General features: G+C 33.5%; 1 protein-coding gene across 3 annotated transcripts in view; it reads right to left on the minus strand.

The window, feature by feature from the left end:
* Positions 1-13,564, minus strand: part of mctp1a (multiple C2 domains, transmembrane 1a) — a 336,941-nt gene that overhangs the window by 101,079 nt on the left and 222,298 nt on the right. For all 3 annotated transcript variants that reach the window (XM_056458476.1, XM_056458475.1, XM_056458477.1), the window contains exon 10: positions 9,870-9,963. In XM_056458476.1, coding sequence (XP_056314451.1) covers positions 9,870-9,963 — 94 coding nt within the window. The remainder of the gene's footprint in view (positions 1-9,869; positions 9,964-13,564) is intronic.

Below are 13,564 nucleotides of genomic sequence, written 5' to 3' on the forward strand. Positions count from 1 at the left end.
CACACACATTTATGTTCGTAGATGGAGGAAATTTGAAGAAAACTTTGAAGGGAATATATATATATATATATATATTACATTATTATATATATTTATCATAGATTTATTACATATTTATACAGTTGAAGTCAGAATTATTAGCCCCCCTTTTAATTTTTTTTTTTCTATTTTAAATATTTCCCAAATGACGTGTGATAATATTTTTTTCTTAATTAGGCAAATCATTGTATAACGGTGTTTTTTTCCGTAAACAATCAATATATATATATATATATATATATATATATATATATATATATATATATATATATATATATATATATATATATATATATATATATATATATATATATATATATATATATAAAGCTCAAAGGGGCTAATAATTTTGACCTTAAAATGGTTCATAAAAAATGTAAAACTCCTTTTATTCTAGCTAAAATTAAACAAATAAGACTTTCTCCATGCAGCCTAGTTAACCTAATTAACCTAGTTAAGCCTTTAAATGTCACTTTAAGCTGAATTGAAAAATATCTAGTAAAATATAATTTACTATTATGATCAACTATTATGTGTAGAAATGTGTTGAAAATAGCAAAATAGTCTCTCCGTTAAATAGAAATTCGGGAAAAAAATAAACAGGGGGGCCAGTAAATCAAGGGGGCTAATAATTCTGACTTCAACTGTGTATAAGAGTTTCCAGCTGCTGACAGAGCATTTTGTTTTATCATAAATAAATGAAAAGTGTATTATATAGTGATTTTACATCAATAAATGATATTAAAGTTCAAGAGAATATTTTCAAATGCATTATTGCATTAAAAATGCATTATTCTAAAAGGTCTACTCTAGAGGCATGTTTATATAATCCTCTGTCCTACATGCTTTGAAACCAACTATGAATATACACATGTAAACACACGTTCATAATTTAATAACATATTGTTCTCAAGCCAAACTTCCTTGATCAGCTTTGATCTAAACTTTTTAAAACAAATCTCCACACAAATCATTCGGGAGCACTTTTGTTGTTCGTTTTAAAAGCTGGTGCAAAAAAAAAAAAAAGCACACTTAATGGGTTATTTGTATATTTGATGACTTTGTAATGTGCTGTGAGCAAAACTAAAGTATGAAATCATTCAGCTTCCTGTATGTGAATCAAAGAAAAAAAAGCTGAAATTTACAAGCAAAATAAATGTCACCAATAGAATGTCACCAAGCATATAAATTCAATTAATTTTGATTTATCAAAATATACATTCTCAGAAATAAAGGTACGCGAACTGTTACTGGGGTGGTACCTTTTCAAAAGGTACAAATTTGAATCTAAAAGGTCCACATTAATATCTTAGAAGAACATATTAGTACCTAAAAAGTACAAAAGTGTTCCTCATAAAATTTTTAGGTACTAATATATAATTTTGAGGTACAAATGTGGACCCTTTAAGTACAAATGTCTACCTTTTGAAAAGGTACCACCCCAGTGACAGTTCGCGTACCTTTTTTTCTTAGAGTGTATGTTTGATTCAGTTTTTTGTACTTTACAGTATACACTACCAAATGTTTTAAAAAAAAGCTTCTTCTGCTCACTAAGGCTGCATTTATTTAATCAAAAATACAGTACAAAATAGTAAAATTGTGAAATGTTATTGCACTATAATATAACTGTTTAAAAGTAGAAAATAATTTAATTTAATTTATTCCAGTGATTTTAAAGATGAATTTTCAGCTGCATTACTCCAGTCTTCAATCACATGATCCTTCAGAAATCACTCATTATCAAAAATCCTCATTATTATTATTATTATTATTATTATTATTATTATTATTATTATTATTATTATTATTATTATTAAACACTAGAACCTCCGAAAGTTGCTGTATACGCGAAAACTTCAGTGCGGGACAATTTTACAAAAAACAAACAAACATACTGTTTCACTGTTTTTTTTTTTGCCACTGTTAAAAAAAGGGTCTAGACTCATGAAATGTTTATTTAAGGATTACAAGATTATTTTAGGAGAACAAAACCAATAAAGTTTGAACATTCATGAGCAGGTTAAAATATCTACATTTGAGCCATCATACTCTGATTTTTCATCATACTCTTGCATTTTGTGTTTTTAATAGCTCTATAAATCGCCTTCAGTGAGTGAAATTGGAAGTAAAAGTCATTGGTGAGTAATTTCAAACATAAGCAGTGCATAAATACAAGCATTTTTTATAGTGGGTAAATTTGACCCACACTGGGGCTTATAAATGTCCCACTTTTTAATCTGTTATTATCTAAACAATTTTTAATATCTGGGAATTGTAAATAAGGCAATTTTAGTACAAATCAATGACTGGGAGGCTTGAATGTTTTACTGAAGGTCTGTTAAGTACATTTGAATAACAATAATAATAAAGTGATGGGTAAAATTGACCCCATGGTGGTTCTAGTGTTAATGGTTATTAGTAATAAGTAGTAGTAATAATTTCATTTGAAACTACATACTAAAAGAATGCGATTATTTAAAATTTAAATAAATATTTAACAATTACACAATTTGTTTGTTATATTTAATAAATGCCTGGATGAACAGAATTTTCTTTAAAAAAAAACAGAAAAAAAAACTGACCTCAAACTTTTGATAAAGTTAAAATAAAGATGTTTAGACTACTGGGTTTCTGAAATTATAAAATGAGTTGCCACAACCCTAGCAGTATATTTCAATTTAATATGCAGTTTATTCCATAGTATAAAAATGACTGCATTCAGAAATCCATTATGTAGATAGAATTATGGATCAAGAATAAAACAGAAGTAAATCTTTTTCCTATTTTCAATCAACCCCAGTGCTCGTTTACAATTTACTCCCTCATATGCTTAATTTACCATGACGTCTCCTAGTAATTGTGCACATTTTCATCGTTCAAAAATAATTTGCATCTTTTTAAATGAATGTATACTGATGTCCCACCCCTATTCAATATCCCCACGCTGACATTCGGTCATCCTCGGCGACAAACTGCTACGTGTCGGTGAGGCAGCTGTCTGAGCAAATTACACGCTTGGTTCTGAATGAAACTTTGACTCCCCAGGTGTGGCCGAGCAGACGCTTTCTACGGGTTAATTCTGGCCAAATCCTCACAGACCGCCGAGATGAGTTCAACCTCATTCCCGCTGCAATTTGATGAGTGCGCCGCACACTGACGTACAAAACGGTAATTACATTTTTCAGGTCTGGAAGGCGTTTTAAATGAAATCCAGTTGAGCAGAGCTACCTGAGCATCGAATTATGGCATACAAACACACTGATGGCAGCCAGGACAGAACACTTCCTGCTGTTGTCTGAAAACTGATTCTTCCCGGTGATGTCTGCATCTTAAGCAATCTGCAGCACTGAGTGGCTCTATTCAAAAGGCTCCTGTCCCTAAATACTGTTGGTTTTACACACTGTCACCATTTATCCTGCTGGCCTGGAGTCGAGGCACTCCAGATAAAAGCCTCAATTAATTACAATGAAAAACAGACAGAAAGGAGGGGTGGGACGAGAGGAGGAATAAAACAACACACACACACATACACGCTGATGCAAGAAAGAGACCTAAGATTTCCCTCTCCTTTTTCATTGGTTGTCCACTCACTTTTCCAGGACTCTCACTGTCTCCAGTGAGCTCTCTATTAGAGGAGGCACTGTTCCGTGGCCCGTAACCTTGTTGGCTGACACCTCGGTGCCAGGGCCGATTGAGACGGTGAGTCCGTGGGCTCTTAGAAAAGCTTTGTGCGCCGGTGCTTTGTGGCGGGACAGGAGTGTGAAATCAGAGCTCATGAGGAGGCCGCGGTTCCCCAGGGAACGCCAGGCCGCGCTACGAGGTCAACGTCGTGGGCCGGACCCCCGGAGAGAGGAGCGGGTAAAGTGCAGAACTGGGAAAGGGGGAGGATGAGGGGTGTGAGAGGGGAGGAGGGGTGGCGGTGGTCTGCCATTGAGCACGTCTTAATTAAAGGCGTCGATTAGGCGATTAGAGAGACAGCGAACGCAAAGCGCTTAGCGGAGAGGAACCTCGCGAGATGCTCCACCTTAAGAGTGACTTAAAGTGCTAATGACCTCCATGCCGTCTTTCATCGCTATGTTTATTTCTGCCGCCTCACACCTTGTCTGCAAGCGATTGTGCAGCCTTGATTAATATTCTTGTGCTGCAATTCTCAGCTTTATTTCCCACACAAGTGGACAAATACGCAAAACCTTTAAAGCAAAACGTTTTGGGATAAAACGATGGCAAAAACAAACTTTGGGTAGTGATTTGTGTGCTGATAAGATATAGAGTTTGGAATAAGACTGTTAATCAATGTGGCTTAATACAATTGTTAATCAGTGTGGCTTATAATTATACTACACTTTACTATAAAAACGAAAACCATCAAGTTTAATTTTCAAAGCATCTGCAAACACCTCTTCTCACAACTAATTGTATACAAAAAAATGCGAACAATTTACAACAAGATCCATTAGATAATCCATTACATAATATATAGTTCATGCATTTACTAACAATGAGTAAAAAGGAGGAATATACAGTATTTCTCACAGTATTTATTCATCTTTGTTCATTGTCAAATCACCTGAGCTCTATTAAATAATATTTATTACCCTAATAATGGCTTCAACAATGGTCATATTTTAATATTAAAATTAATGTTAACTAGTTAACTAGTTTTTTTCATGTATACTAATATGGATTCATTCATTCATTTTCTTTTTGGCTAATTCCTTTCATTAATATGGGGTCGCCACAGCGGAATGAACCACCAACTTATACAGCACGTCTTACGCAGCGGATGCTCTTCCAGCCATAACCCATCTCTATGAAACATCCATACACACTTTTTCACACTCAAACACTATAGACAATTTAGCCTACCCAATTCACCTGTACCACATGTCTTTGGACTGTGGGGGAAACCGGAGCACCCGGCGGAAACCCACGCGAACGCAGGGAGAACATGCAAACTCCACACAGAAACGGCAACTGAACCAGCCGAGGCTCGAACCAGCGACCTACTTGCTGTGAGGCGACAGCACTACCTAATGCGCCTCTGCGTCGCCCACTAATATGGATAGCTAAGGTTAACAAATGGAATATAGAGTTTGGAACATGATGGTGGTGACTACAATGGTGTAGTCTTTGAGAACAAACATTATGTTTGCAATTCTGTTTACTGCTTCTAATGGTGCATAAATCACACATTACATCTTTAAATAAATAATTTGTTTAAAAATATACATTCTGCCACAATTTAATAATCCTTTCTTTAATCCTGATTCCTAAATAAAATACTTTAATGAAGATGTGTGAATAATTTTTAAATTTAAATTCCTAAATAAAATTTGTTTACATTTAAATTTATTTATTTTAAAATTCCTAAAGCCCGGAGAAATGCTTATAAAAAGTCATTTATCCCAATTGCAGCTAAATCGGATCAGTGTTTTAAGTGAATGGGGTGGTTGTCAAGAATGATCTGCAGTAATATGTATGGGGCTAATTAGTTTTTAAGTTTTAAATGAATGTTGTTGTCTTGATGAGTCTTGCTACTGTGTGATTGTTGTTTGGTTATACAGTTGCAATTAGATTTATGAAACCCACTTTTAATTATTATTATTTTTTTTTTTCATTTTTAAATATTTAGCAAATAATGTTTAACAGAGCAAGTAAATGTTCACAGTATGTCTGATAATATTTTTTTCTTCTGGAGAAAGTCTTATTTGTTTTATTTCGGCTAGAATAAAATAAGTTTTTAATTTTTTTAAAAACCATTTTAAGGTCAAAATTATTAGACCCTTTAAGCTATCTATTTTTTCGATAGTCTACAGATCAAACAATCGTTATACAATAACTTGCCTAATTCCCCTAACCTGCCTAGTAACCTAATTAACCTAGCTAAACCTTTGAATCTCACTTTAAGCTGTATAGAAGTGTCCTAAGAAATATCTAGTAAAATATTATTTACTGTCACCATGGCAAAGATAAAATAGTGTTACGTGTGGCGTTCACTCCTGCCTGTAATTATGACTTTCAATAGACTATTTTCACAGCGGAATTGAATACAGGAAGCGCCCTCCGAAGCAATGTTTCCCTTTTCCGGTTTCGCTTACAGTCGCAGAAACATGACAGCCTCAGGACATTGGATGACATTTTCACTGTCAAATTTACCGTAATTTGGACAAGAACACGTTGTTCACTTGGTTAATGTGTAAAACTGACGTAGCCTAAATAAATCAGCATTTAAAAGGAATTTGTGCAGAAAATGTGTCTTACACGAAGCATTTGCAACGTTAGGTTACAGTAAGGAGCGCAGCCACCAGCATAAGATCTGCTAACTTAAGCCATTCGTTAGCAAAAATAACTATTTAACATCCAGCAGGATTAGTTTTATGTTAGTAGTTTTCCGTAAGCTGTGCTAACCCCCTCCTTCCTTTGTATTCAGGGTCAGATACAGGCGAGTTGCTATCGATCAATGCGAAAGAACGAGGAGCCCCATAATGACAGGTTGCTTAATGCTCGTAAGGTTTACTCAAGTCTGGAAACATAATTTAGCTCCAACTCGCCGGAGAAAATAAAGATATTTGTTGTGTTCAGTGTTTGAATACGATTCTATTAAAGCACTTCAGTTTTACACTAATTACTAAAATTTTAAATTTTAAAGCAAATATCTTCAAAACAGTCCGTCTGTAGCATATAGGGTGTGTTTCTGAATCTTCAGGTTAAAGTTAGTTCGTGTTCCAGTTCATTTTGTTCATCTGCTTTGAATGCTTTTATTATTTATTTAAAGAACAGCAAATAACATTTTACAACACAAAAAATATACATGCCAGGGGGTAATTATAAATAAAATACAAATATACAAACTGGACATATGTAATAATTAAATAAATACATTATAAAGTTCACAATTTTTTAAAGTGGGTAGGCTTCCTTGATTAAAGAGTCTCTGATGCTGGTAATATACAAGCATATTTTAGTGATCAATGCCAATAAATTTGGTTGCTTATTAGTAAATTAGACAGTAAAGCCAAAAAGTACATTTTCCCACAATAATGAAAAAGGTTTTGAACACTGAAAATTGTTGATAATTTTTTGCACCTCTTCCTTTTGACTGAGTATGTACAATACCAAAATGCCAAAATTCATTACAAAAATACAATTTACATCAATTCCACTTTTACATTTTTTATAAATAATGTCTTGCTGGATAAAATCTGTGGAGAAGTTTATAGGATATTTCTTTAATTTAGTTTCTAACCTGATATTTCTGTGGTAACAGCCACACTTTTTTCAGCAAATCAATTTACCCTTTAAAAAAGACATCCAATAAAATTGTATATAAGGAACAATAGTGATTTCTTTTTGAAAAAGAGTTTGAAAAGCTCTATTATTACTCTTGGTATTTACTGTAAAACAAGTTTTGCCAACATAAGTAAAATCAAAAGACTATGGTCTTGTTTAATACCACTAAATAACATATGGGTCTCTGAAAAAAATGAACCAATGACAGTTGAAAACTTGCAGGGTTATTGAGATGCTGTAATGAGAAAGGGATTCATTGTAAGAAAAGTATACCATCTTTATTATAAAACTGACTAACCAAATTAATTTTGTTATAAAAAAATAGCATTTGTATTAGTTGTCTATTATTCCAATTTGGGGGGAAATTATGCTTATATATTAATGACCTTGATAGGAGCACTTGTTTGTGGAAGGCAGATAACTTAACTGGAATTTTGTCTATATTATAATTTCATATCAAAATAAAACTAAGACCACCAATATTTGATAAAACATAATGATCTCCGCTTTGAAGTGCATACTGCACATGAGCTTACTCTGGCATATAACTTGAAACGAAGGACATTCATTCCGTCTAATTAATTTCACCCATGATTTCCTCTGTCCTTTGTCTTTTCGTGGAAATTGAGGTAAGGATGTCGTTTTTTTTAAGCTGGAGCAGCCGAGGACGCTGCAATAACAGCGACGAGACGACTCTGGCATTCTATCATACTCCATTGCACTGGAACCGGATGTTGTGATACGCTGTTTCGCTTACCGGAACCAGGAAGTGTGAAAAAGGCATATTAGGGCTATGCTGATAAACGATAATAAGCACTGGACTTTTTTACTCTATATTGATCTAAAAGCCAATCACACAGCAGAAATGTGCAACAATCAGAATCAAAAAGTTTATTGATATCAGAGATATCCGAAAATTTATCGGCTGAAAATAGGCTATGCCATTTAATGGACCCTCACATTTTTGTTTCTTCAGTCATTGTTGGGGTACTCTTTTAAATCTGGAAGCATTTACAACTTATATTGAGATATATACATTATCATTATCATTCAATATGTAAAATAATTATTGACATTGTATTTTTGCCATATCGCCCGGCCCATTTTTAGTTGATCTTGTTTGTTTTTCCCTTTTCAGTTTTCTATTGGTTGATTTTGTGACATCAGGCTTTTAAAATGAACAGAAGCGCACTTCTGTCTCTCGCTCATTCCTCCACTCCACCGCAGTTCCTGACAGCTTTATTGTTGTGTTCTCCTTTATACTCTCCTTTTGACATTTGTTTGGGGTGGGGAGTCCCAAACTGCTTTAGGTTTGTTTGGTTGTTATTTATGATGTTGTTGGGCTCCCCATCTCTTGTCAATTTAAATTGTTTTGCTGATAACGTTGTTTTAATAAATAATTTAGTTGGAGCATTTTGGTCGTTGTTTATTTACGTTACGTTGTCTTAGGATCACGAGTCGTGTTTAAGTAGGGACCATAACACTTAGAATCATAAGACAGGAGAGTTTTAAAAATGGTTCAATTACAGGTACGTTAAATCAAATCAGCCTATACATAGAAGTCGAAGAGAGAGTTCACCTTCAAAAAAATACATTTACTCAACAATTTACTGAAGAATTTACTCTACCTCAATCGGTTTCGTATGTTCATCATTTCTTTTTTCTATTGAACCCAAAAGAAGATATTTTGAAAAATGTAAAAAATCTATAACCCTTAACTTACAAATACTATATATGTTTTCCAAATAGAAAAACAAATACTACCGAAGATGGTGACAGGTTTCCAAAATGTATCTTTTCATGTGTTAAACAAAAACAAACTCAAAAAGGTTTATAACAAGTGAAAGGTGAATAAATGATAATAGAAAAAATCTGATTTGAGTTAGCTATCATGTTAATACCAAGAACACAGAACACATTGTTATGGACACATTTAGATTAAATCAAAACTATTTAAGGGAAAAACTGATGGTTATCACATTTCAACCAAAGTTGCAAGTCTCATATGCAGTTTATTTTATATGGATATAACACAGCAGCTGAGAAACAACTGATGATTCAGATGCAATGAGGTCACAGTTTCAAGAAGAACACCCCCCAAAAAAATAGTTTTATATGCATTTTAACTACAGTATTAATGAATGACCCAAGGTGAGTGTGTTTGTCTCAATCTGACTCTGAATAAGAATCAACTCACTGCACCATCTCCAATCCTTTTTTTTTTTAACTTGATAATTCATAATGCCAGAAACTAGGCCTGTCCACTGCAGACCTAATTAAAAGTAAGAATTAATGGAAACCAGAGCAGACGCGCACACACACAAAAAAAAAAGCATTTAAAAGAAACAGTGATCTGAGAAGCAAAGATCCATTAGCAGAGAGCAGAAAGCAATAGTATCAGCCTCCTGCTGACCATTCCAAGGGAAATGATAGTCTTTATCAGTAAGTGCGGGAAAAACGGAGTGAGAAATCATATGTCAGGATCACTGTTTTGTCTGTGGAAGGTTTGTCATCTTTGTATGTGGAAGGTTTTTTTATACCTGTAACATCAGCTGCCATCAGCCCCTCGGCACGGATCACCTTCACCTGCACCATGCCCACATCTTTAATGTTGTGAAAGGATCTCAGCACATTCTGTTGAGGTCAAAAAAAGGAAAAAAATACTTCAATAATGAATGGACTTTACTGCATTCGATAACAACCCTTACAAAAGTCAGCCCATAATTTAAGTTAAACCACAGTAACCACAAATCAACTATGGTTTTACTACAATAACCACAATTTAAACATCACACATGTGGCAAAAAACTGTGATTATACAACTGCTATAAAAACATCATGGTTCGTTTTCGAGGCATCTGCAATCATCTCTTTTCAGAGCTAATTTTATCCCAAAAATGTCAACAATTTATAATATAATCCATTACATGATCCATTACATATTCAGTCTTGTAGCCAGCTTACTGAAAGGGGTGGTTCTTTTTTTCTGAAAAAACTGGACCTTTTTGTAGTTATTTGCCTCATTTTCTATTTAATTATGAGGTTTGCATTTTAAGCACATTTTAAGCACATTTTTTGCTGGACTTAATGGATGGTGATGGTAACCACACAAGATTTATATTACAAATTTTAGAAAAAAATTTAAATAAAGAAATATGAAAAATATACTTTTTTAATATACAATTTTATTATAATCTATCATTAAATAATTTTTAGGATCTGTTAAAAACTTGTTTTAAACTAAAAACTGAAGCCTATATGCACAAAATAAGCTGGCCAGTACATTCAACTTTCCTCAGTCAGAATTTGGCCATTTGAATAATTCACACATAATATTCAAACATAATGGTGCGACGTAATTGTTGTTTGCTAGTTTCAGCTCGACGCGAGTGTCATTTTGCCGTTTTGCACCATGCTGTTTAAATAGCAAATCCATTTGCACTCATATGTGTGCCCATAGGCCTAAAAAAGGAGGAGTGTTAGGACGCATTGCTGGCGTGTTGCTATTTTGAGGAACTAAAAATAGACTGCACAATACACCAGCTGAGAGCAGGTCTAAAGTCCAGCGCAGAGCGCGTTAGTTGTTAGCGGATTATTCTGTCCTTAAAATAGCAAAAGTGGATTTTAACACGCCCATAATGCTTTTGTGCTTTGGATTTTGTGCCTAGATCGCCAAAATAGAGCCCTATAATTATAATCCAACAGAAGATTCCTCTTGGTCCTAAAGCCTTTTGGATTGGTTAGTTTCAGAATTTATAATAGCGTAGAAGTTAAACATGGATTAAATGAGCTCATATAGGGGACCAATTCTGGACCTTTGTCAGTGAGGGGTGAGTCTTTCACCCACCCGAACCCCCACCTTGAACAAATGTGTGACTGCCGTCTGTGTGTGACAGTCTTACTATCCAATAGAGTGATCACACTTTTGTTCTGCCCAATCAGAACTATGCGGAAAGCCCACAATAAAACAAACAAACAAACAGGAAAGCGCAGACATGATGATGGCATCTGCCACTTCAGAAGCATTAATAGATGAATTCATATCAAAGAAAAACAGCACGTCAGTGATATGGGAATATTTTGGGTTCAAAGTCACAGACACCGAATAAAAACAGGTCATTTGTAAGGGCTGTTGCAGAATTGTTACCACAGCACGAAGAAATACAATCAGCACCTAAAAAAGCACCACAGACGACTATATGAGAAGCATCTTGCTAAAAAGTAAACTAAAAGTATTGGTAGTGACACTCATTCTAGCAGCTAGCAACAGCAAAATACAATTTCAGAGTTGTTTGCAGCTGTTACACCATATGAAAAAACATCACGAAGGCACCAGGAGATGACTAACGCCATAACTCACAACTGTTTGCGGTAGAGAAAAATTTGCGTTTAATTTCTGTATTTATAAACAAATTTGAATAGAAGTTGGAGTTAGTTAATATCTTTTCAGTTCTAACTCACTGCATTAGAAGCAGTAAGAAGCTACTGCAGAATTTTGAGCAGAAGCTTGACTACAAAATTTAATCGCAAATCAAATCGAAATAGCAAAATCTGTTAAAAAAAAATCACAATTAGATATTTTTCCCAAATCACACAGCCCTAGTTCTCACAGTATTTATTCATCTTTGTTCATTATTAATTGAAGTCACATGAGCTCTATTAAATAATATTTACTACCCCAATAATGGCATCAAAAGTCTTATTTTAATATCAAAATTATTGTTAACTAGTTAACTAAGTTTTTTCATGTATACTAAGAGAGAGCTAACACCAACAATTGGAAATGTAGTAAAGAGGTACTCAAAAACATTTGTTGTTTGTTTTTGTACCATATTTCGTTTAGATATCATATAAAATATTAAGAACACTTAAAAGGCATTCAGGTATGTAATGTAAAAACAACCATGTCCAAATACTGTGCACTATGTAAACTTGCACTACTTAAATAACGAAACTACTGAAATAAAATGAGTCTACAAAAAAAATCAATAAACTTTTCTTGAGGTGTGATACAGGAATATTGCTTTGCTGTAGATCAATCATACAGTAGTTTGAACTTTATAAACAGGTTTGGGCTACCGAAATAAATCCTTGCATGGTTTGGATCAAATAGAGTTTAATAAAAAATATGATGTATATAAAAAGTTTTTTTTTTAAATCTAGTAAGACGAGGATATAAATCAATAAAACTAAACAGTTAAATGAATATAACTGAACATCAATTCACTTTCAAAGCACATATATCCATACTTACATTCATGTTCCTCCAAAAAAAGCTTTTCTGATTCTACACATTCAGTTTTAGATAACTCTGTCAGCAATTAAACGAAAAAGAAAACAGAAAATGCTAGCAGAGACGCCACCAATTTCTAAAACAGTAAATCTTCGGGAGGCGGATAAACTGCTCAAAGACAAGTGCATCAGCAAAGACACTTAAGCATGATTTATGAGCGAGTCAATTACGCTCATACCGATAAAAGCCTCTCATTGAGAGACCATAATACTCCATTACAGTTCCTTTGTGTGTCTTTTGTAGCATTAAAGGGGCTGACATTTAGCCATGAAACAAACTAGGCATCACACGCTAACTGTGTGGTCACAGCATGAGTGATCGCTTTCTCTCTCTCTCGCCCTCTCACTTTCATCAACACTTTATAGTTTGTAGCATTTCATCGAACAAAAAACAACAGCTAAAAACACACTTAAAGTAATTAACCGTATGTAAAAAAAAAAAAAAAAACGTTTATAAAGTTATTTGTTTGAGTTATTTGCAGTTATTTGTTTGAGCATTGTGCTCTTTATATTTTCTCTATAAGTCTTAAACTGTGTCAGGATATCAAATTATTTAAAAAGAATCATAATAATAATTACATTAATACATTTATCATTGGATATCTACTTATTGTAAATACATAGACTGTAATAAAATCCCAGAATTTCACAACATGGTACTATAATTTTTTAACAGTAGATTACATTAGTGTCACATTACAGGATTTAACTGTTAAATTTTCCATATTCAGAATTTTATTGTGAAATTATCATGATTACAGCAAATTACTGTAAAATGGCCTTATGTTTGCATGTTAGTTATAGGAATTCAAACACTATTTCTATTTTATTCAACACAGAAATAGTACGCATTAACATTTATGCTAGTACAGACACTTTTTTGATATTTAGAAATATTTACAGAATTATTGTTATTATTGTGAACTTACATACAGTACCTTAC

The sequence above is a fragment of the Danio aesculapii genome, chromosome 5 (assembly GCF_903798145.1).
Source record: "Danio aesculapii chromosome 5, fDanAes4.1, whole genome shotgun sequence".
NCBI classification, from domain to species: Eukaryota; Metazoa; Chordata; class Actinopteri; order Cypriniformes; family Danionidae; genus Danio; species Danio aesculapii.